Source organism: Lithobates pipiens, unplaced genomic scaffold (assembly GCF_037356315.1).
Source record: "Lithobates pipiens isolate NorthernLeopardFrog02 unplaced genomic scaffold, aLitPip1_a1.2 Scaffold_22, whole genome shotgun sequence".
Classification (NCBI taxonomy): domain Eukaryota; kingdom Metazoa; phylum Chordata; class Amphibia; order Anura; family Ranidae; genus Lithobates; species Lithobates pipiens.
The window spans coordinates 156,327,565-156,352,730 of record NW_027507784.1 but is presented as its reverse complement, the minus strand read 5'-3'; the positions used below and the strand labels follow the sequence as shown (position 1 = coordinate 156,352,730).

Sequence of the window (25,166 nt, the reverse complement as noted above, 5' to 3'; positions counted from 1 at the left end):
TCCAAAATTTGGTGGTCTGGAAAAAATCTGCTCTATGAAAAAATCAGCACTACCGTAGTATTACCGAATCGATACATCGGTGACCTGCGAAAATCTACTGTGCATAGAAAAAATATTTATACGGTATATACATGTGTATATATTCATATTAGAAAAATGCCCTGTACTTTTGGGTACAAGTCAGCATATGATTCACTCTCCTTCCTCTCATGTGACAGTGCTTGCACTCAAGAGATTGGCTGCTCAGGCACCCAACGCTTCAACAAGGTTAAGGTTACAGAAGGCACATATGCGCATCTTATGGGGCTGCATGGGCAAAGCACAAGTTACTTTAAATATCCTTTTAGACTAATGAAAGATATAAAATCTGGCCTTGCTCTTGCTTTAGCATAAAGCACATTTTGCTAAAAAGGAAGGAGAGAATGAGAAAGTAGAATTAATTAGTCCATGTCACTGACTGTAAATAACTGACCCTTATCGTTACTGGTCTATTAAAAAAGGTGGACAAGACTATTCAAATATAAAAAAGGGTATTTAGCAAATTTAAGATTTAGATTTACAATAAAAAATCTATGTTAATTAAATCAATGAAAGGACACATTCTTTGTGATCCATTTTACTTTCACAAGACCAACCCATAAAAAATGCATTTACTAATTGTCTCAGCAGCTTTACTGGATAATAAAAGTAAGGAGTAATAAGCAGCAAAGACTTGTGGAGCAGTGCTGGCTTCTGCTGATAAAACACAATTATTTGGAGCTTGGACAGATTCAAATGTAACAATGCCAGCAATTTCCTTGCAAAATGAAGAACCGTTTTGACACAGAAAAACAATTTCACTGATCCTCTTGACACGTGGGACGTAAAAATTAGCCTTTGTAGACTACATTTGCTAAAAGAGCAATTTTGGAGGAATTATCATAAATCTTGCATTTTACCATAGTGCAAAATGAGTAGAAAATCATGGCTGCTATTTACCAAAGCTGCATTAAATTAAACAAATTTAGAGGGACACTTACAGGCATTTTTAATAAATAGTAATAATTGGAAGAATACAGTAAAGCATAGCAACCAATCAAATTAATTCTTATTGGTCACAGCAGACTATTGCACCGGTATTATTAAAGATTTGTTAAAGATAGGTCCTCCATCCTAATATGCAACAAAGTATGTTAATGATGACAGTGCTTTCTGTAACTCAAAGCATACCATACTTTTGTCCATGTTGTTTGGCACAGACTTTGGGTTGCAGGAGAACCGTGGCCTGAAGAACTCTATGGTATAATGTGTTCTTAAGTTATCCAGAGCTGGTCACTAATTGCTTGTGGCTTCTTATGCAAGTTAGTCCTATGGGGGGAGCCGGACTGTCTAAGGAGGTCATTGTTATGATAATAGGACTAGCTGTACTGTGTAAGGTGACCTTTGTCTGAGATAGCGGTAACCCTTATCTGATGGTTTTCTGTATAAATTCAGTGTGTTTCTAAAAATAAAGTAGTTCATTTTCTGGTGTACTCCAAGACTGCTGTTGTCTGGTCCTTAAGGTTTCTATAATCAGATTCATTGGTCTTGTGTTCTAGGACACGGGAAGCAGCTTTTTGGTGGAAATACCCAACAAGGTGTCCGGACTTCATCACACTGTTCTTCTGTAGACACCTGGATTCTGATAAACTTGCAGTATAAGCAGCTCTCAATACAAAACTGCTGTGCTAAGGATTTTATTATTTATTTTTTTCCTTTAAATAGTGTCTAGATCTTCAGTAACACTTTGTAGAGAGCTCCAAACCTTTCAGAAAAATCTCTGCACTGCATAATGTAAAACAGAAAGAACAAATTTGGGAAGAAGCAAGTAAATGTAATAGCGTGTTCTTGGGTTGCAAGAGAAAAGTGGAGCATGTGACAAACATGCGGAGGAAACATTGAGGCAGCACACAAAGTCCATGCTGATAATTAGTGATGGCCGAACGGTTCGCCCGGCGGTCGTTTCGCGGCGAATTTCCGACTTTCGCCGTCCGCGGGTTCGAACGCCTTTTTCCGTCGTTCGCCCCGGCGGACTTACGTGTTTAATGTATACAAGAACTTTAACCTTTCGTGACACGTTTATCATGTGTTACAGGACAACCAATTGAGACATGACAGCTCATGGACACTTGGACATTCCCCCTAACCTATAAATACACCCGATCCGGTGGCCATTTTACATTCTTTCTTCTGTCACTGTAGGGAAAGGATCCTGTGTGGAGTAGGGACAGAGAAAACGCTAGCTATTTGGTACACAAAAGTTCTTTTCAGGACTGGTATAGGTGTTAGGTCAGCAGCCTGAGTTTCTTTTGTCAGTTTAGATAAAGGGACAGAGCGCTGTATGCTGCTATTTTAGGGACAGCTCAGCCAGATTAGTCTTTCTTCATCATCATCATCATCATCATCATTAGCTGTTACTATCAGGTCCACAAAAGAGCTGTTCCAGCTAATCGTTCCAGCCTACTCTTTTTTGCCAATTTGTATAGGGACAGGCAGGAAGCAGTGTGTCAGGCAGTGAGGATAATTTTAAAGACTTGCTGTTACTATTAGTTCCACAAAGGTTCTTTTCAGGACTGGTATCAGTGGTACGGTAATAGGCTTGTACACGTATAATATTCTTTCTTCCAAATATAGAAAGAATATTATACTTGACTGCTGCCCTTCTGCTGCAGTCTGCTAATCATTCACAACTCACTTGTTCCACAAAGCTCTTTATCAGGACTGGTAACTTGGTCTGTCTAGGGTGCTACGGTACATAGGCTTGGGTGCGGTACAGTCTGCTGTTCTGTAAGGACCGCTATCGGTCCACAATACATAGGGTTGCCGTGCACTACTGCTGACCGCTGCCCTATACTGCAGCAGTCCTTCATTGGTATAGGGACTGACGTACAGTCTGCTAATCACTAACACACAACCTGCTTGGTCCACAAAAGTTCTTATAAGGACTGGTAACTTGGTATAGGGTGCTACGGTACATAGGCCTGAGTGCGTTACAGTCTGCTGTTCTGTAAGGACCGCTATCGGTCCACAATACATAGGGTTGCCGTGCACTACTGCTGACCGCTGCCCTATACTGCAGCAGTCCTTCAGCGGTATAGGGACTGACGTACAGTCTGCTAATCACTAACACACAACCTGCTTGGTCCACAAAAGTTCTTATAAGGACTGGTAACTTGGTATAGGGTGCTACGGTACATAGGCCTGAGTGCAGTACAGTCTGCTGTTCTGTAAGGACCGCTATCGGTCCACAATACATAGGGTTGCCGTGCACTACTGCTGACCGCTGCCCTATACTGCAGCAGTCCTTCATTGGTATAGGGACTGACGTACAGTCTGCTAATCACTAACACACAACCTGCTTGGTCCACAAAAGTTCTTATAAGGACTGGTAACTTGGTATAGGGTGCTACGGTACATAGGCCTGAGTGCGTTACAGTCTGCTGTTCTGTAAGGACCGCTATCGGTCCACAATACATAGGGTTGCCGTGCACTACTGCTGACCGCTGCCCTATACTGCAGCAGTCCTTCATTGGTATAGGGACTGACGTACAGTCTGCTAATCACTAACACACAACCTGCTTGTTCCACAAAAGTTCTTATAAGGACTGGTAACTTGGTATAGGGTGCTACGGTACATAGGCCTGAGTGCGTTACAGTCTGCTGTTCTGTAAGGACCGCTATCGGTCCACAATACATAGGGTTGCCGTGCACTACTGCTGACCGCTGCCCTATACTGCAGCAGTCCTTCATTGGTATAGGGACTGACGTACAGTCTGCTAATCACTAACACACAACCTGCTTGTTCCACAAAAGTTCTTATAAGGACTGGTAACTTGGTATAGGGTGCTACGGTACATAGGCTTGAGTGCGGTACAGTCTGCTGTTCTGTAAGGACCGCTATCGGTCCACAATAGATAGGGTTGACGTGCACCACTGCTGACCGCTGCCCTATACTGCAGCAGTCCTTCAGCGGTATAGGGACTGACGTACAGTCTGCTAAACACTAATACACAACCTGCTTGGTCCACAAAAGTTCTTATAAGGACTGGTAACTTGGTATAGGGTGCTACGGTACATAGGCTTGAGTGCGGTACAGTCTGCTGTTCTGTAAGGACCGCTATCGGTCCACAATAGATAGGGTTGACGTGCACCACTGCTGACCGCTGCCCTATACTGCAGCAGTCCTTCAGCGGTATAGGGACTGACGCACAGTCTGCTAAACACTAACACACAACCTGCTTGGTCCACAAAAGTTTTTATAAGGACTGGTAACTTGGTATAGGGTGCTACGGTACATAGGCCTGAGTGCGTTACAGTCTGCTGTTCTGTAAGGACCGCTATCGGTCCACAATACATAGGGTTGCCGTGCACTACTGCTGACCGCTGCCCTATACTGCAGCAGTCCTTCATTGGTATAGGGACTGACGTACAGTCTGCTAATCACTAACACACAACCTGCTTGGTCCACAAAAGTTCTTATAAGGACTGGTAACTTGGTATAGGGTGCTACGGTACATAGGCCTGAGTGCGTTACAGTCTGCTGTTCTGTAAGGACCGCTATCGGTCCACAATACATAGGGTTGCCGTGCACTACTGCTGACCGCTGCCCTATACTGCAGCAGTCCTTCAGCGGTATAGGGACTGACGCACAGTCTGCTAAACACTAACACACAACCTGCTTGGTCCACAAAAGTTCTTATAAGGACTGGTAACTTGGTATAGGGTGCTACGGTACATAGGCTTGAGTGCGGTACAGTCTGCTGTTCTGTAAGGACCGCTATCGGTCCACAATAGATAGGGTTGACGTGCACCACTGCTGACCGCTGCCCTATACTGCAGCAGTCCTTCAGCGGTATAGGGACTGACGTACAGTCTGCTAAACACTAATACACAACCTGCTTGGTCCACAAAAGTTCTTATAAGGACTGGTAACTTGGTATAGGGTGCTACGGTACATAGGCTTGAGTGCGGTACAGTCTGCTGTTCTGTAAGGACCGCTATAGGTCCACAATAGATAGGGTTGACGTGCACCACTGCTGACCGCTCACCTATACTGCAGCAGTCCTTCAGCGGTATAGGGACTAAGAGTTTTGTCACAGGGTCATTTAAAAAATGACATGCAGAGGAAGAGGCAGGCCCTTCCGCAGGGGTGGTAGGGGTAGGGCAGGAGCAACAGGCTTGAGCCAAAGTGGGAAGTTGCAGAAGGTGCGTTCAATTACTTTAAAGGATGCACCAGACTTGGTTGAGTGGCTCGCTCAGCCTTACTCTTCTGCACCCTCCTCATCCTCTCGATCTGCACCCTCTTCTTCACTCTCTGCTATGTGCACCCCCAAAGACACTACCACCAACAACACGACCACCACCACCACCACCACATACCTTCCGCTTGAGTCACTGGAATTATTTTCCGATCCATATCAAGAGGACATTTCTGATGCGCAGCCACTCTTGGTATTGGATCAGGAAGAGGAGGTAGCAACAAGCGCTACTCAGCAGTCTGACGCCAGTACCCAGATCAGCCCAAGGAGGAGGTTGGTCCCCGGTGTTGCTGCCTACTCTACTTATAGCGGTGGGGAAGGTGACGTTGATGATGACGTGTCTAGTGATGTCACGTGGGTGCCCACAAGAGAGGAAGAGGAGGGGAGTTCAGAGGGAGATATGGACCAGCAGATAGGGAGGAGAAGCAGCAATGACTTACATTGCACAGCAGGGACAAAGCAGACTGCAAATGTATCAGGAGCGAGTCATCGACCATGTACGGTCACATCTGGCGCTCCCAGGACACCGGCACATGGCTCCGCAGTGTGGGCTTTTTTTAACGTGTCCGCTGCTGACAATAGCGTTGCCATCTGCAATCTTTGCAGTCAACGCGTTAGTCGCGGTAAGCCCAATACTCACCTAGGGACGACCGCCTTAAGAAGGCACATGAGCAGCCATCACCGAGCCCAGTGGGAGCAACGGAACACACAAAGCCACACTGCAGGCTCTCACCGTCCAGCCTCGTCTTCTACTTCTCCTTCTCCTCTCTCCTCACAATTGTCCTCCACTCCACCTTCCATCACGCCAAGCTCACATTTTTCTGCAAAAAGGCAGGCTTCCGTGGGCCTAATGTTTGAGCGTAAAAAAATGATGACGCCGGATAACCCTCTTGCCCAACGGTTGGCGGCTGGCTTGTCAGAACTCATAGCCCGCCAACTACTGCCATATAAACTGGTGGACTCGGAGGCCTTTCGCAAATTTGTGGCCATTGGAACACCACAATGGAAGGTCCCAGGAAGGAAGTATTTCTCAGAGAAGGGCATCCCAGAGCTATATGGCCATGTTCAGCGGCAAGTGAATGTATCTCTGGCACACAGTGTCGGTGCCAAGATACATCTGACCACAGACACGTGGTCTAGCAAACACGGGCAGGGAAGGTATATCAGTTTTACTGCCCACTGGGTGAACCTTCTGACGGCCGTCAAGCATGTAACCCGTGGCACCCGTGTAGATTTGGTTTTACCGCCACGGATTGCATGCAGGCCTGACTCTTCTTCTCCTCCTCCTACTCCATCCTCCTCCCTCTCCTCCTCAGCTGCCTCCTCCTTTTCCGCTGCTAGCGTCTCTTCCACTGCACCGCCCAAGCTCCCCAGAACCTATTCCACATGCCAGGTGAGACGTTGCCATGCCGTGCTGCGTCTGTTGTGCCTGGAAGCAAAGAGCCACACTGGCCCGGCACTCCTTTCAGCTTTGCGTTCACAGGCAGATGAGTGGCTAACACCGCTCAATTTGACAGTTGGTAAAGTGGTGTGTGACAACGGTGCCAATCTGCTTAGCGCATTGAAACAGGGCAAAATCACGCACGTGCCGTGCATGGCACACGTCTTAAACTTGGTCGTGCAGCGATTCCTTGTCAAATACCCTGGGGTCCAGGACATCTTGCGGCAGGCAAGGAAAATCTCGGCCCATTTCAGAAGATCTTACACGGCCATGGCTCGCCTTGCTGACATTCAGCGGCGACACCATCTGCCGGTCAGACGTCTTATTTGCGATTGCCCGACGCGATGGAACTCAACCTTCTATATGCTTGATAGGCTGCTCCAGCAGAAACGTGCAGTTAACGTCTACCTGTATGAACTCTGCGAAAGAAACGGTTCTGGGGAGCTGGGTTTTTTTTCACCGCGCCAGTGGCTGCTCATGCGCGACACATGCAGACTTCTGCGGCCATTTGAGGAGATCACCAAACTGGTCAGTCGCAGCCATGGCGCCATCAGTGACATGGTACCTTATGCCTTCTTTCTGGAGCGTGCATTGCGTCGTGTCATTGATCAGGCTGTGGAGGAGCAGGAGCGGGAAGATGAGGAAGTCGCAATGCTGGATGAATTCCCAGGGGGGGCTACTCTATCTGAGACAAGTCAACAACAGGAGTCTGATGAGGAGTCAGAGGAGGATGGTGCCGGGGCGGATGAGCAGGAGCAAGAAGAGCATGCTTTAAACCTTTCTGGGATCCCTGTTGTGCGAGGATGGGGAGAGGAGAATGAAGAGGACGACATTATCCTGGATGATGAGCAGGAGCCAGGCCACCACACCGCTTCCACTTTAGTGCAAATGGGGGCCTTCATGCTCCAGTGTTTTAATAGGGACCCCCGTATAAAAAGCATGAGGGTCAAGGACCAGTACTGGGTGGCAACGTACTTAGACCCCCGGTACAAACACAAAATGGCGGAAATGTTACCGCCGTCGCAGAGGGCTGTCAGAATGCAGCACTTCCAGGCCTTGCTTCGAGAAATGCTGCATTCTGCTTTTGCGTGCGCTGGCAGAGGAGCAATTCCCACTCCCAGAGAAGGATTTGCGGGTACCAATCCAACAGCGCCTGCAAGAAGAGGCCGGTTTGAAGATGTGTTGGTGACTTCGGATATGAGGTCATTCTTTCAGCCGACCCATCGACAGGTGTCATCCGGATCCAGCATCAGGGAACGCCTAGACCGTCAGGTGTCCGACTACATTGGGTTAACGGCCGATGTGGACGCTCTGAGGAGTGATGAACCCCTAGACTACTGGGTGGGCAGGCTTGACCTCTGGCCAGAGCTTGCCCAATTTGCAATCGAACTGTTGGCTTGCCCCTCATCCAGTGTCCTGTCCGAAAGGACGTTCAGCGCAGCAGGGGGGATTGTGACCGATAAGCGTACTCGCCTAGCTCACGACAGTGTTAACTACCTCACATTTCTAAAAATGAATGAGGCATGGATCTCGGAGGAATTCAACACATGTGATCAGTAGACCATGTATATGTCTATAAACAATTTTTGGAATCAAGCACACAGACCTTCTTAATTCATTTGGCTCACTTCCCTGACCCAAAAAAGCACACCGTACTATATGCCCCTACCCTCCTCTTTGAAGAGGTTGAGCGGTGTCATATTTCTACTGGGGCTGCTTATTATGAGGGGTTCCCACCATCCCTGTGCTGTGCTGACTTCCTCCTGGGTGTTCTTATTATGAGGGGCTCCCACCATCCCTGTGCTGTGCTGACTTCCTCCTGGGGGTTCTTATTATGAGGGGATCACACCATCCCTGTGCTGTGCTGACTTCCTCCTGGGGCTGCTTACGGTGCTGCTGTCAGCGCTGTATGTCACGGAGCTGCTGTCAGCGCTGTATGTCACGGAGCTGCTGTCAGCGCTGTATGTCACGGAGCTGCTGTCAGCGCTGTATGTCACGGAGCTGCTGTCAGCGCTGTATGTCACGGAGCTGCTGTCAGCGCTGTATGTCACGGAGCTGCTGTCAGCGCTGTATGTCACGGAGCTGCTGTCAGCGCTGTATGTCACGGAGCTGCTGTCAGCGCTGTATGTCACGGAGCTGCTGTCAGCGCTGTATGTCACGGAGCTGCTGTCAGCGCTGTATGTCACGGTGCTGCTGTCAGCGCTGTATGTCACGGAGCTGCTGTCAGCGCTGTATGTCACGGAGCTGCTGTCAGTGCTGTATGTCACGGAGCTGCTGTCAGCGCTGTATGTCACGGAGCTGCTGTCAGCGCTGTATGTCACGGAGCTGCTGTCAGCGCTGTATGTCACGGTGCTGCTGTCAGCGCTGTATGTCACGGAGCTGCTGTCAGCGCTGTATGTCACGGAGCTGCTGTCAGCGCTGTATGTCACGGAGCTGCTGTCAGCGCTGTATGTCACGGAGCTGCTGTCAGCGCTGTATGTCACGGAGCTGCTGTCAGCGCTGTATGTCACGGTGCTGATGTCAGTGCTCTGTATTACGGTGCTGCTGTCAGTGCTCTGTATCTCCTGCACCCTCTTGTTTGCCTACCCTGGTCCCTGACCTTCCCTCTCCTCCATTGCCTTCATTAGCTCCATAGTCCTGAATTGTCAGAACAATTTCCCAAATAAAAAAAAAATGCTTGTAGTTATCGATCCCAAATTCACCTCATACATGTATTATGCTATTGTCCAGGTGGTGGGACTACGTGCTACCCCCTAATAATTACCCCGTGGCCGCAAATTCGACCTAAAGGTTTGCGAAATTCGCCTCCCATTGAAGTCAATGGAGCCCGCGGCGAACGGTCGTTTTCGCGAACGTTTGTGTCCGTTCGCGTTTCGCGTTCGCGAAACGTCCCGTCGGAAGTTCGTCCATCACTACTGATAATGACCTTGTGAGAATAAAATCGAAACTATTGCAAGGCAACAGTGCTAATCATTTAGTCAACGTGCTGAATGTTGACCATAAAGCTGAAAGCAATACTGGGTATACACCTAGGTGTTGTGGTAACTATGACTAAAATGCATGTTACTGCAGTAATCAGTAACATACGTGTCGTGCATTATGGTGCCCTACAGTGAGAATGACATCTCAACAAACAAGAACAATAGGTGCTGAAGGACCTATACTGCATTACACCACAATCCATATACCTTGTGCTTTGATGTGCCGTGCTAACAAAACAAGGTTCAGATCTGGTTTTTGTTCCATTGCTGTGCAGTAGCATACCAATCCTAAATAAATTAGCTCCTTTAACGCAAAACATTTAATGAAATATTTTGTGGTAAAGCACCGCAAGGGAATGGGCAGGTGTGAACGGGACCTTAGAGCTGAGAACTAATTAGAAACATTTCCATCAAAAAAATCTATAAAAGATGAAAACAAACTACAATACAGAAAATGTTCTTTTTCAGCTCAATGCACACATCTTATTTGAGATCTGTTTAAAGTTTTATTAATTTCTTTCTTCAAAAATGCCTATGGAAAAGCCACCACTGTGAGTAGCTGTGCTGAACAAAACATCCGTCATTACAATTTTGAGTGCTGATAAGCTTGAGAAAGTATTATTTTTATTCACAAGACAGAACCAAGCAAACTGCTTCCCTTGAACACCTCTAGAAGTTCAATGTGTCTCCCAACAAAAGTTTATAAGTGGCATGGGAGATGCACATGGAAGAGATAATGCAATGCTAGTGCATTCAGCCACGACATCTAACCTTGCTACCCAATAATGAGGAATTACATTTTTCTCTTTGCTCTAGGTTTTCTGGGATACCAGGTAGAAGTTTTTTTTTTTTTTTGTAACAATAACAATAGAAAAATGGTATAGGCCATATTTGGGATACATTCTCGCTGTATGAAGAACGCTAATATTAAGGTAGGGAAGAAGTCCATTGTCCTGTCTAAGCTCCAAGCTGGTTCTCAGCATAAATTATGCTTTTGTTCCCTAGTCTCATTGGTTTAGTGGAATGATTTAGGAGTGAAGACATTAGGTACATGCTGCCAGACAGGTAGGAAAGTTAAGTGGCCTTCTTATTTTGGCCTGCAAAGGAAAGCACCACTCTATTTCCTCTTCTGACACCCATTACGGGACAAAACATATGTGGAAAATTCTCAAAAAAAAACAGATTCAAACCCCTCTACACATTATCAAAAAAAAATCTAAAACATGTTGGCTGCAGTTGGACAGTATGGTGGTCTAGTCTAAACCAAAAATATTTGTCATGACAAATCTGGTCTACCTGCAGAGCTTTGCCTAATGTTGGTCATACTTGTGGAGGTTTTGGCAGAAAGTGATGATTTTTTTTTTATTACCTCTGAATGATTTTATATTGACTAAAATGACTATATGGCAATACAAAAAACTATGTTGGGCCAATATGGAAGGGCAAAGAATATATATTAATGATGCCAAATTGCACTACAATCCAATATTTTCCAAAGATTCTGCAATCTGGATATACTTTCAATAGAACTCAGTTTTCTTCTCAGGTTTGGTTGCTTTATGTTTTAAGCATACAGACACACAATAAAACTCAAGGCAAGATTTACAAGCATAATCTTTTCTTATAGTCTGCTTATCACGGTCTGTGGTCACAGACCCCGCTATGGAGAAATTTCAACTTCTCATTTATAAAACCTATTAAAAAAAGATTAATGAGCCAGTCAAGAAGTAAGAATGAGTGGCAGAAGATATAATGAAATATACATGCATATATCAATAAAGAAAAGCTCGTCAAACAAATGTTTTATGCTTTACTACTTGTTTATTTAAAGACCCATCAGTTGACACCCAAATTCTACAGGGTTCATGGATCTCTTCAAATGGGATCAAATGCACTTGAGAGACAGAAGCTGAGATCAGAACTGTATTGCCCATAATGTCATTGGAGAGAGACAAACAATGGTGATTCATTATATAGGGCAAAGGCTATGGGGCACTTTGTATGTGTTTGTGTTCTACAACCTTTTGTGCAGTGCACAGTAATTCAATGTAGAGTTCACTGAAATCTATAGAGAAACCAATGCCAATGCCCACCAAAATCCTGAATAATCTCTGAACAGGCAATATTTCATGTCTGTTATAAGATTAACCACTTCAATACCAGGCACTTAAACACCTTCCTGCCCAGACCAATTTTGAGCTTTCAGCGCTGTCGCACTTTGAATGACAATTGCGCGGTCATGCTACACTGTACCCAAATGAAATTTTTATAATTTTTTTTCCCACAAATAGAGCTTTCTTTTGGTGGTATTTGATCACCTCTGTGGTTTTTATTTTTTGCTAAACAAATAAAAAAATACCGAAAAATGTTTTTTTTGTTTCAGTTTCAAAACTTTGCAAATAAGTAAGTTTTCTCCTTCACTGATGGGCACTGATGGGGTTAGACTGATGGGCAATGATAAGGCGGCACTGATGGGCACCGATGAGGTGGCACCAATGAAGTGGCACTGATGAGGTGGCATTGATGGACACCGATATGTGGCACTGATAGGCGGCACTGATGGGTGGCACTGATGGGCGACATGGATGGGCACTGATAGGTGGCACAAATTGGCACTGATAGCTGGCACGGATTGGCATGGATGGGCATGGATAGGTAGCACAGGTGGGCATGGGTTAGTCGGCACAGATGGGCATGGGTAGGCAGCACAGGTGGGCATGGGTAGGCGGCACAGGTGGGCATGGATGGGCACTGATAGGTGGCATGGATGGGCACCGATAGGCAGCATTGTATTATAATATATTGTACTAATGGATGCCAATCAGTGCCAATCAATAATGCATGCCAATCAGTGATGCCCATTGTGGTCACTGATTGGCATCCATTATGGGCACTGATTGGCATCCATTGTGGCACTGACTGGAATCCCTGGTGGTCTAGGGTGGCATACCTTGTCCTGGGCATCCCTGGTGGTCTGGTGGCATCCCTGGTGGTCCAGTGTGGGCATCCTCGGGGGGGCTGTGCTGATAATCGATCAGCACAGACCCCCCCTGTCAGAGGAGCAGCCGATCGGCTCTCCTCTACTCGCGTCTGACAGACGCGAGTGAGGAAAAGCCGATCACCGGATTTTCCTATTTACACTGTGATCAGCCGTGATTGGACACGGCTGATCACGTGGTAAAGAGTCTCCGTCGGAGACTCTTTACCGAGATCGTAGTTGCCGGGTGTCAGACTGACACCCCGCAACAACGATCGCCGCGATGCGCACCCCCGGGGGCGCGCAGCGGCTCATAATCCTGATCACGTCATATGACGTCCGGTCAGGATTATGCAACCACTTTGCCACCGTCTATTTGTTATAGGGCGGGCGGCAAGTGGTTAAAGGGCCTTTCCAAATTACTTCTTCTGTATCTATGACTAGGTCCTACTCTCCTTTTTAGATTCCTAAATTACTGTAGATTATGAATAAAAGCAACAGGAAATTTTGAAACATGCAAAGGTGGGCAAGAACACCTAATACTTCCAGTAGGACAAAATAAATTTGGATAATTTGGAAATGATAGGTCTCTCCTAGAGCATCCAAGACATATATAAAACCAACATCTGACTTAGCACACCAAGCTCCACATATAATATAACTAAAGCCATTCATAGATGGTTTGAATCTCAGCCAGTTTAGCAGGAATTGGCTGAGATTCAAACCATGTATGCTCAGGCTGGATGTACTCAAGTTTATCGATCAATCAACTTGGGTACAACCAGCCTGTTGGATTTTACATATGATTATTGCTAGAGACTATTATAGCTGCTAGCAGTAATTACTATTTTCCCTGTGGGGTGGCTCACCGTGACCCCCCCCCCCCCCCCCCCATGGGCAAAATGCAATAGCCCAACGGGAGGGATTCCACCATTAACACTGACTGTGTTGATGGGGGAATCAACCTGTGATTGCAGCAAAGAAAATCACTCCTTCTATGGCAGGCTTTAGGGCTAGTATTGTCCTTTGAGTAAGTACTCAATGTGCACTCAAAAAGGTAACTGCATGACTCATAAATAAAATAAGGATAAGCTGAAGTAAGAATAAGTGTAATTTCTGAAGAAAATTAGAATCTTGTTTTTCACTAAGACTTGCATATGGATGTACATACAGCTATAAGCTTTAAATGCAGTATTTTATAAATAAGACATTGCATTTATAACCTACAGACTCTCAGCTGCAGGTAAAACCATCCCCTGCTATTAACATGTCAGGTCCCTGCACATTAGTGCACCTGGTGCAAGGAGCTGACCCTCTACACTTTTCTGTGAGAAGGCTGCAAATAATACATGGTTCTTTGAACCATATACTAGATAGACACAACACGAGCTGAATCCACTGACTGTGAAATATTATGTTCTATGAAAACAGCAATGCAGTAAAGTTAACCATTGACAGTAAAGAGCAGCTGTATAGGTAGACTTGATCAGACCACTCTCATGGAAATGGTCATATTAGGTGGCCTTTCATGGTTTTTAAAGTGTATGTCTGGGCAAAATAAAAATTTTTTTTTTATATTAAAGTCATATTAAAAATGCTGCAAGTTCAAAAAATACCTACTGAACTGCCAGAAATCATGTGTGCTTTCAACTTTCTGTTTGAGCTGACAACACGGTGCCAGCTGCAGTGAAATCCCAAGCAGTATTATTTGCTCTGCCAACTTCTCCCTCATGGACCTTTTCCTATCTTCATAACATGAGGGTGAGGTGTCCTGTAGTCCACAGTAGATCGCAGGCTGGGCTGATGCAATTTTTTGGATGCCCAGGCCGCTACACAGGCTGGCATGGGTGGCAGAAAATAATCATCAAAGGAAATAAGTGCAGCGGGAATGGGGGTGTGCGGAGGTGGTAGTGAGTTACTTCCACTTATCATTTTTTGCAAAAAATTTAACTAACCCTTTAAAGAGAAAACACATGGGGAAATGTATTGAAGAGATGCATATGTTATGTATATCTGTAGGTGCCCCATGGACATTGGGGTGGCGCCTGATCAAGCCAAAAACAGCTGGATTGGCAGACCCTGATCTAATGTGTAGGAAACATTAAGTGAACTGTATGTTCTAGCTGTATTTCTTCAACAAGACATATTGAAGAAACCAACTATTGCATTTTTTGACTACTGTAAACTGGTAAGTGGTTTCTCTAAGCAACTGCATTTTACACATCATCATTGCCAACATCATAGCCATAACCTTTAATTGGCACAGTGGCCATATTGAATAAAACACTGGAACAAGTTCTTCTGTGGTAAAAGTCTCCAAACGTTCTAATCAAAGGACCAGTTTACTGTCCTTCAGGCTGTAGGGGGCTGGACTGTGCCCAGTGGGAGTAAACAATTCCGATCTTTGGTTTTAGAGGAAAAAATAGTTGGTATCGGTGGAATGAATAGTGCCCCATTTATGTTGACCATGGAAGGAATTATTACCCATCATCGGTGACAATTGAAGGAATAGTGCCCCATTGTTGGTGTCAATGGCAGGAATAATGCCTCCAGGGCCAGATAAAGGCAAGAAAAGGTCCACATATGTCCCCAGGGCCACAGTTTGGAGACCACTGGTCCAATGGTATCGGCTACTCTTCAGTTGTAAAGAATACCTGGTGCTGGAAGCCAGTCATTGTTCTGTTACCACCACAAAACATAGCCACCACTGAATCGGCTGCATGAAATGACAGCAAAGTGTGTAGTTGTGTTAACATTCTATCTGTTGTATACTAGTTTAGCTGAAACACAGATATCAGTGAACCAAAAATGTAATTCATTAGATTGTATGCGTAAAAATTCTAAAAAACTCAACTATGAAGAGCTGGTATACAGATGTTCATTTTATATGAACTTCTCTTTTGTTCTGTCTTGCAACAGTAACTATAATAATTAGCAATGAGTAGACCTGGAGGAACTGCCCAATGTATGCCATATCGCAATAACGATGAAGTAATCGTCTCAATTTATTTCAACATAAAGCAAGCAAGTGTATGAACTTCTTAGACTTTTGAAACAAGTTACATGTTCTTAAAATAGTTATCACTGGAGAAATATTTGATATGGGAAAGAGCATTACATAACACTACTACTGAAAGAGAACACCAGCTTTCCCCAACCAGCACGAAACATCCTCACTTCAAAACCTTCATTTATATGCAGAATTCACAGAAAAAAATTGATTGCCTTAGCAGAAGCTATGCAGTTTAAACACATAGATGATATACTGTAATGCCAGACTTTCAGGTAAATGTCTCTTAAAAGAGATATCAACTGTTCCTTGACAAAAATTTTAGGAGTTCAAAATACAGAATTACTTCTCTATATTTCATCTTTGTCACAGCTGTACTTGGTTATATCATTTGTCTTGCAACTGATACATTTAATCATAGAAATTTGTCAGTTGTTCAAAGGAAGAGAAGATCGCGAGACGACTTGTACCCACTCTAAGTGACAACTAAGACAGAAGCGAGAAAAAATCTCAGATAGGTCTTGGCACTTTTTGTGCTATCTGTAACATTTTTGTCACTCGATTTCAAGTATATTGCCGGCATTGGTGTATTAAACAAACAGTCAATGGCAAATCTGATTCATTTTTCCAGTATCATAAGTATTTGGTTTTAGATGGGTTTATATAAATATATGGCAGGCCTTCGTTTTTTTTCACAATGCATTTCTAAGCTTCACCATGATCAAACAAACCACGGAACAATTAGCCAAACAACGGAACAATTAGCCAAGCTTATAAACAACACTTTCTAAGCATAAATCTCCATCAATTTGTTCCATTATGGCAGGATATTTCCTGTAGTCTCTGAAAGTCATGTGGTCTCCTGGCAGTCATATGGTATGGCTATAGTCAACGGAAAGCAATCTCCAATAAACAAGGGGACCTCAGTGGAGAGGTACAAACCAAAAATAAATACATTTTAAAACAAAAATAACCCTTAAAAATAACTAGTTTTGGCACACTTTACGTACAGTTGTGCTCATAAGTTTACATACCCTGGCAGAGTTTATGATTTCTTGGCCATTTTTCAGATACTATGAATGATAACACAAAAACATTTATTTTGCTCATGATTAGTGTTTGGTTGAGGCCATTTATTACCATTTTACTGTGTTTACTCTTTTAAAATCATGATGACAACAGAAACTAACCAAATGACCCTGATCAAAAGTTTACATACCCTGGAATGTTTGGCCTTGGTACAGACACAGAAGGTGGCACACACAGGTTAAAATTACAATTAAAGGTTCATTCCCACATTTGTGGCCTTTTAAATCACAATTAGCCACGAGGAAGTAGAAAAGAACAATCAAAATATCTGTGTAACAAGGTAATGAAACTTTACAAAGGATATAAAAAGATGCCCAAACAATTGAATATGCCAGTCAGTACTGTTCAATCACTTATAAAGAAGTAGAAAATTTGGGGATCTCTTGATACCAAGCCAAGGTCAGATAGATTAAGAAAGATTGCAGCCACAACTGCTACAGGGACTGCTCAGGACACAAAGAAAAACCCACCGGTAACCTCAAGAGAAATACAGGCTGCTTTGGAAAAAGATGGTGTGGTTCAATACCAGGCACTTTTGCCCATTCCTTCCCAGGACAATTTTGAGCTTTCAGTGCTGTCGCATTTTGAATGACAATTGCGCGGTCATACAACACTGTAGCCAAACTAAATTTTTTGCATTTTCTTCCCACAAATAGAGCTTTCTTTTGGTGGTATTTGATCACCTCTGCAGTTTTTATTTTTTGCTAAATTAAAAAAGACTGATGAATTTAGAAAAAAAAATAAGCTGTTCTTTGTTTCTGTTATAAAATTTTGTTTTCTCCTTCACTGACGAGCACTTATGAGTCGGCACTGATGAGGCAGCACCGATGGACACTCATGAATTGGCACTAAGGTGGGACTGATGGGCACTGATGAGGAGGCACTGATATGTAGAATTGATGGTCACTGATAGGAGGCACTGATATGCAGCACTGATGGGCACCGATAGGTGGCACTGATATGCAGCACCGATGGGCACTGACAGGCGGCACCGATGGGCACTGACAGGCGGCATTGATGGGCACTGACCAGCGGCACTGATTAGCACTGATAGGCAGCACTGATTGGCACTGACAGGAGGCCATTGATGGACACTAATAGATGGCACTGATGGGCAGCACTGATTGGGCAGGTAATGACAGGTGTTAATGCTGGGCACTGAATGGCACTGGGATGGACACTGAGTGGCACTATGGTGGGCAATGATTTGCACTGTGGTGGGCTCTGATTGGCACTTTATTGGGCACTGGCAGGGGGTTATGATGGGGCACTGACTGGACACCGATTAGCAGCTTATGGGTACATTTGATGGGGGCTCTGCTGATAATCAGTGTGCTGATTATCAGTACAGACCCCCCCCCCTCTGAGCGGGAGAGCCGTTGATCGGTTCTCCTTGTCAGCGTGAACTGAGGAATGCTGTTTACCGGCACTTCCTGGTTCTTGCGATGATCAGCTGTGATTGGTCACAGATGATCACGTGATAAGAAGCCTCTGTAAGAGGCTTCTTATCACAATCGGAGATGCGGCGTGTCAGACGTCGCACTCACGTTCGGCGCGCGCCGGCATGTTATCCTGCTGGACGTCATATGATGCCCACTCAGGATAACAGAACCACTTCCTGGGCATCATTTTGTTATAGGTTGGGGCGGGAAGTTGTTAAGGAGCACAATATGATGATATTTGAAAAAAGAGCTGCATGGTCAAGTTGTCAGAAAGAAGCCTTTATTGTACAAGTTCCAGAAAAAAAAACAGGTTACAATATGCCCAACAACACCTTGGCATGTCTTGTTGGCTTTTTTTGTGGCATTGGTACAGTAAAGGCTTCCTTCTGGCAGCTCAACCATGCAGCTCTTTTTGTTCAAGTATCATTGAATTGTGGTCATTAAAAACAACCGCATGGTCTTTTTGGAGAACAGCCTGTATTTCTCCTGTGGTTACCTGTTGGTTTTTCTTTGTATCCTTAACAGATCTTCTGCCAATTGTGGCTGCAATCTTTCTTGGTCTACCTTGGTATCAAAAAAGCCCCTAATTTTCCACTTCTTAATAAGTGATTTAACAGTACTGACTGGCATATTCAAGGCTTTGGATATCTCTTTATATCCTTTTCCATCTTTGTAAAAATTCATTACCTTGTTATGCAGGTCTTTTTTTCTACCACAGTGTCTAGCCTGCTTAGTGCATCCACGTGAGAGCTATCAAACTCATTGACTATTTATACACAAACACTAAGTGTGATTTAAAAAGCCACAAATGTGGGAAATTAACCTTGACTTGCCATTTTAACCTGTGTGTGCCACCTTCTGAGTCTGTACCAAGGCCAAACATTCCAGGGTATGTAAACTTTTGATCAGGGTCATTTGGTTAGTTTCTGTTGTCATTATGATTTAAAAAGAGTAAACACAGTTGATTGATAATAAATGACTCCATCCAAACACTAACCATGAGTGAAAGAAAACTGATTGTGTTATCATTCAAATGGCCAAGAAATCATAAATTCTGCCAGGGTATGTAAACTTATGAGCACAATTGTATATGTTTTAACTAACAAGTTTATATTCCTCAAAAATCCAAAAAAAAACGTCTTCAATTGCTATTTCCAAACCACCTGACACATGAAATAATAGTACCAGATCAGCACCATGGTGATGGACGTAATATCATAGCTGATTTTGGCTGGGTGACTATCCAATTCTTTTTTTTAAACTCAATAGTCCCTGAACACCATGGTGACAGTTAAATTTAACACAGTCTTCCCAAAGACCAATATATGACATTTATGGAGTTTTTTTTTTCTTTTTAGCAATAAAGTGCTACAAGCCCTCATCACTCATCAGACTTCAATACATCAAAAACAGGTTCACTCCCATTTAACCTCTTTGAAGGTAACTGCAGTAGTGTTATACAGTACGCAGTACAATATACCTTGTTAGAAAAATATGAAAATGATTAAAAAAAATATTTTTGCAAAGGGGTCTACTATTAAAATTGAGTGTCACGCTTTCAAACTTTACTTGGTTGCCCGTCACATTGAGGATTTCAAATGTTATTTTTAATTATGCATTGGCCTTAGACATCTGTGATTTATTTATATTCTGGGTTTTAAATCCTACATGATCCATCCCAGCTAAAATGTGCAAGACATCGTCCATTATAAATGGTCATGCTATATTCTTTCCGAGCATCACATGATTTCGGTACTGAAGTAGATAGCGATCATATAACACACCGGATTAAGGTTTCATGAATCTGATGCATCAAAAGCACCATGCGAAAATCCTACTGATGCTTCTAGTTTTCTAGCTGTTAATTTCCAACAGGCAATACAAAGAAAGGAGGTCAGTACAATACAGTGCATCACCACATACTGTACACAGACCTCAAGAGCTAATGGTTGTGCAAGTCATTTTCTGTTGAATTATTAAACATTAGGGCAATGCTCTTTGGGTCCTGTTTTAATTATTCATATTAATGCTTGGAGATGGAATGGAGTTTTTTTTTTTTTTTTTTTTTTTTTTTATTAACAGATTGTTTCATAACCATCAATATGAATAAAATGATATACTTTTTCGTTCATCTGTCGATTATAAAAAATAAAGTAGCACATCTGCTCTACAATGAAGCCTGTTGGGCCTGTATGTGCAATTCCACAGTGATGAATATTATTTTGACAAGACAGTCACCTAATAAAATATTAGCTTCTAATACATTATGCTTGAGTGATTAAGGTTGGAAAGGCTTGAATATTGACAATGAAAACTCCGACATATCGGTGTTAACTGATAAAGGAATAGAGCAAGCTGATTTTTTACCTAGTGAATGATGTGCAGCTGTGCTGACTTCAATCATCCAATGATGTTAGAGCAAAAATTCTGCTTTTTCATTTTTCCTTGCCTAGGTATTTCTTTGCAAAGTGAATTTTCATTTAGCGTCACCCTCGTTCACTATGGTGAAAATTTATTTGGCAAAGTGGACATTCTCTACTTCTTTAGTAAATCAACCCCATAGTTGCATTTTCCAAGAATCTGTTTTCTCGGGCTCCAGTTGCACTGTATTGTAACGTTCTGTATAAGACAATTAAACTCATTATTTGGAGTCTGGCTTGATAGAGATTTTAGCCCAAAATCTACTATCTTTGTCCTGCAAAAAAACTAAAACGTCATTAATACATATAAAGGGGACAATTTCCTGTCTATTTAGAGAACATGGCCTTCCTTTCTATGGCCATGTGTGGCAGCAATTAATATGGAAAACTCAACAGAAGCCAGCGTGCATAGCATAAGGATGACACACAATTGGCCTTCTATAGTATTTGCAGCAAAGATAAGCCAAAAAATAAAACATCAATAAAAAAAAAAAACAGCCAACCGATTCATCTGGCCTTCAATAATAGCCAGATAAGACTGTAACAGAAAAGCTGGCCTTTCTCTTTTATTATGACTCTTAAAACTTAAATGGGGATCCCACTGTACTTTGATCTATTGTTCTAAAGTGCAAATGCTGTTACAGTTTCCTACTGGGGCAGGCAACAGCTGCAGCCAAAGTATCACATACAGTGTGCCTTGGGCATGCTGGCTATGTCAACAGATTATCTTGCACTGAGCTGTCTAGACTGTTATTAATATGCAACTGATTCAAAGAATTGGCCTTGTAAATTGTGTGTTTTTTTTTTTAACAAGAACGGGTGAAAAATCTTCATAATTATTTTAATTAGCCATTTCAATAAACATAGTAACAAATGTCATTGCAACAAAACCAACAATGAAAAGGTACACACATTTTTCATGACCTTTAGCCCATTACTGATACAGAATGCCACCATCATAATATCAGTAAGACTGGATCTGTGGACCATTACTAATACAGAATGCCACCACCATAATATCAGTAAGACTGGATCTGTGGCCCATTACTGATACAGAATGCCACCATCATACTATCAGTAAGACTGGATCTGTGACCCATTACTGATACAGAATGCCACCATCATACTATCAGTAAGACTGGATCTGTGGTCCATTACTAATACAGAATGCCACCATCATACTATCAGTAAGACTGGATCTGTGGTCCATTACTAATACAGAATGCCACCATCATAATATAAGTAAGACTGGATCTGTGGCCCATTACTGATACAGAATGCCACCATCATAATATAAGTAAGACTGGATCTGTGGCCCATTACTGATACAGAATGCCACCATCATAATATAAGTAAGACTGGATCTGTGGTCCATTACTAATACAGAATGCCACCATCATAATATAAGTAAGACTGGATCTGTGGCCCATTACTGATACAGAATGCCACCATCATAATATAAGTAAGGCTGGATCTGTGGCCCATTACTGATACAGAATGCCACCATCATAATATCAGTAAGGCTGGACCTGTGGCCCATTACTGATACAGAATGCCACCATCATAATATCAGTAAGGCTGGACCTGTGGCCCATTACTGATACAGAAAATGTCACCATCATAATATCAGTAAGACTGGATCAGTGGCCCATTACTGATACAGAATGCCACCATCATAATATCAGTAAGGCTGGATCTGTGCCAAAAAATCTAACAGCCAATATTTCATTCTTCGATATCATTCACCGTACAGAAGTTTCCACTTGCAGCCACTTCTTCATAAAACACACAAAACTATATCCTTTTCTAAAAGCACAATAAGCTGCGTCGTTCAATGCTGAAGGGCACGTCTTGCCATTATCTAATGGACGGTCTTATTCTTCTTAGACATATGGCTACTTTTATAACATCATGTCTACTGAAGCTAGTCTAAAACATCACCAACTGCCAAAAAAAAAAAAAATCAATATCCCATCTGCATTGGAAAGAATACAAAGCTATAGAACTAGCAGCTGCTCTACTGTATGTAAGACATTTATTTAAAATAAGTCTTGTTTAGTACAGTAAATGAATTCCTCACTTCAATCTCCTATTGTGTTACAGTATCTCAGTGCAGCACATGGAGCAAGACACTCCTTACAATCAGAACAGTGAATGGCAAGCATCATTTAAAATGGATGTCATTATACAAGTTTGCGTCTCTCATATGTGTACCGTATATTAGAAACACATTGCTTCCCTTATAAATAACTTTGTTCAAATATTGGCCTAACTATATTTCAAAAGAATCAGAGCAGACCAGTATATTTAAGCATGCTGAATTACAAAGCACAAGGCTAGAGCCCACTTGGATTTGCTGATTAAGCATTAATTCATTTTAAACCCAAATCAGTGTTGAATTGACATATATTCATCCAAACAGACAACCTGACTTTTTTTTTTTTCTTTCTCGGTCCTATTTCATGAAATAAAACGCTGTCAGCCTTCCAACGTGCTCAGTACAATTAAATCCACATGGTGGAAGAAAAAAAAAAAAAAAACACATCTGCTTTTTTCCCCCAAATCCCTGATGAGCAGTGACATTTGTATAAGAGTACTAGCCGAAAATATGAAAGATACCGGGGAATTTCCAAAAAAAAAAAAAATGAATGGCAAAGCGAACGTGTGCGTATGCAGCTAAAGCTTTACAGGATTAATTTAAATCATTCACCTGCTGCCAATTCTCCTCCAAAGATGGCATTGCTGAGAAGTAGCCCGTGTCGTGTACAATCTGCAGCTCCTGGAATATGCTATAACTAGCCAAAACATCCATGTTTGCAAGATAGGAAGAGAAATAGTGGAATAATCCTGAATTGCTGTCCTTTTACAGGGATAGATCCGGAGTCCCAGTTTTTTTTTTTTTTTTTTTTAAGGGGGGGGGGGGGGGATTGTAACAGTCAGCAGAAGCTCACAAGCAACAACAGAATGATAAGTGCTGATCAATCAAACCCCAGCATTTGAAAAAAGGGAAATGATGATGAATACTGATGCGCTGTATAGAAAAACTCTATAGGAAAAGCAAGGAAAAAGTCAACATCCAGTGTACTAATGGGGTGCAAAGGATCCTTTTCAAGGCTGAAGTGTCTCCAGAGCTTGTACCGGGAAGAAAGATGCAAACTCAGTGACAAGAACCTGTCATCTATGGGTACACCAATGCTGCCTGCTCATGGATGCAAGCTTTGCTCTCTATATTAGGAGGAGGGGGGACAGAAGTGGTTGCATTTTTTCCTCTCTCTTTTTTTTTCTCTCTCTCTCTCTCTTTTTTTTTTTTCTCCCTCTGTTTCTTGAGAGACTTTCTCCCTCCTCCTCCTCCAGATCTGCCAGATGAGTAAACCCCACCTCCATCCCTCCTCCTCCCCTCCTCTAAACAGACAGACACCATTGCACAGGCATGAAAAATTCTTGAAAAAAAAAAGCTGTCACTCAGTGAAGCCTGTGACCATGTGTTATGGTTTCCTACTGGGGCAGGCAACAGCTGTAGCCAAAGTATCACATACAACTACCTTGAGCTCAATGGCCAAATCCACAGCAACAAGGGTCAGCAACCTGCAAGGACTAAGGAACTGAAAGTCCCAGCATGCCCTGGGAGCTAGATGTTGACCATAGCTGCATGACCAACGGTTGTTGCGCAATACATTCAAAGTGTCCTTGCTAGTAGTAGCAGATTCCTACATTTGCAAGAGGGCGGATTATAACTAATAGTCATCTTATCATGGCAGACATGGAATCAACGCATACTGGACCTTCTAGTTCCTCAACTAGAAGGCCCCATTCACAACTGAGTAGAAAATCGAGAACAACAGATTGAGCATGCGTGATTTTGCATTAATTCACAGAATCTGCTGCGTATGCTATACACGTTTTTTATTTTCTAAGAGAAAAGTCTACAATTTATGTAAAGGCTCAGGCAGTAAATGTAGGGACTTATGGTTCCTCAACAGCTGGCTTTTCCTAGTCTGGTCTAGTCTGTTGCTCCTATGTAATTGAGTTTAATAACTGGGGTTGGATGCTGTGGCCTTTCTACACGATGGAGTGAAAATCAAAAGAATGATTACTATAGGTCTGTAAAAAAAAAACATATAAAAATAACAAGCTTCCCTGACAACGTAAAAAAAAAAAAATGCATTCATGTACTTTTAAAGACATTCCCTGCTTTCAGGATAAAGGATGGCGCACATAAATCACATTGTCAATATCCTTGGATCCGAGCCATCAGTGCATCAACCATCTCTAATGTAATATGCAACATTTAATTATTCACTAGCAATTCAAAATCACAGGACCAAAGTCTCCTTGCATCGCACTCATGAAGCCTGTTTGCCCTAAAGCACAGCCCAGCCATTTAATGACTAAGTCATATAATTAAACCTCACGCTGCATGTTTTCCCATTGTTTAGTAAGTAACTTATTCTGATCCATTTCAGGCATAACACAGCCTTTGTGGGCGCTCTTCTCCCATCCATTGTCAAACTGACTTTTCTCTAGTCTCTG

The 25,166-nt window shown here is 43.0% G+C and overlaps 1 protein-coding gene across 1 annotated transcript in view; it reads right to left on the bottom strand.

Moving 5' to 3' along the window:
* The window catches only part of KLF7 (KLF transcription factor 7), a 229,677-nt gene extending 205,760 nt beyond the window's left edge, over positions 1-23,917 (bottom strand). Inside the window, exon 1 of the mRNA XM_077448497.1 lies at positions 23,347-23,917. Coding sequence (XP_077304623.1) covers positions 23,347-23,448 — 102 coding nt within the window. The 5' untranslated portion in view covers positions 23,449-23,917. The remainder of the gene's footprint in view (positions 1-23,346) is intronic.
* Positions 23,918-25,166: the final 1,249 nt, after the last annotated feature.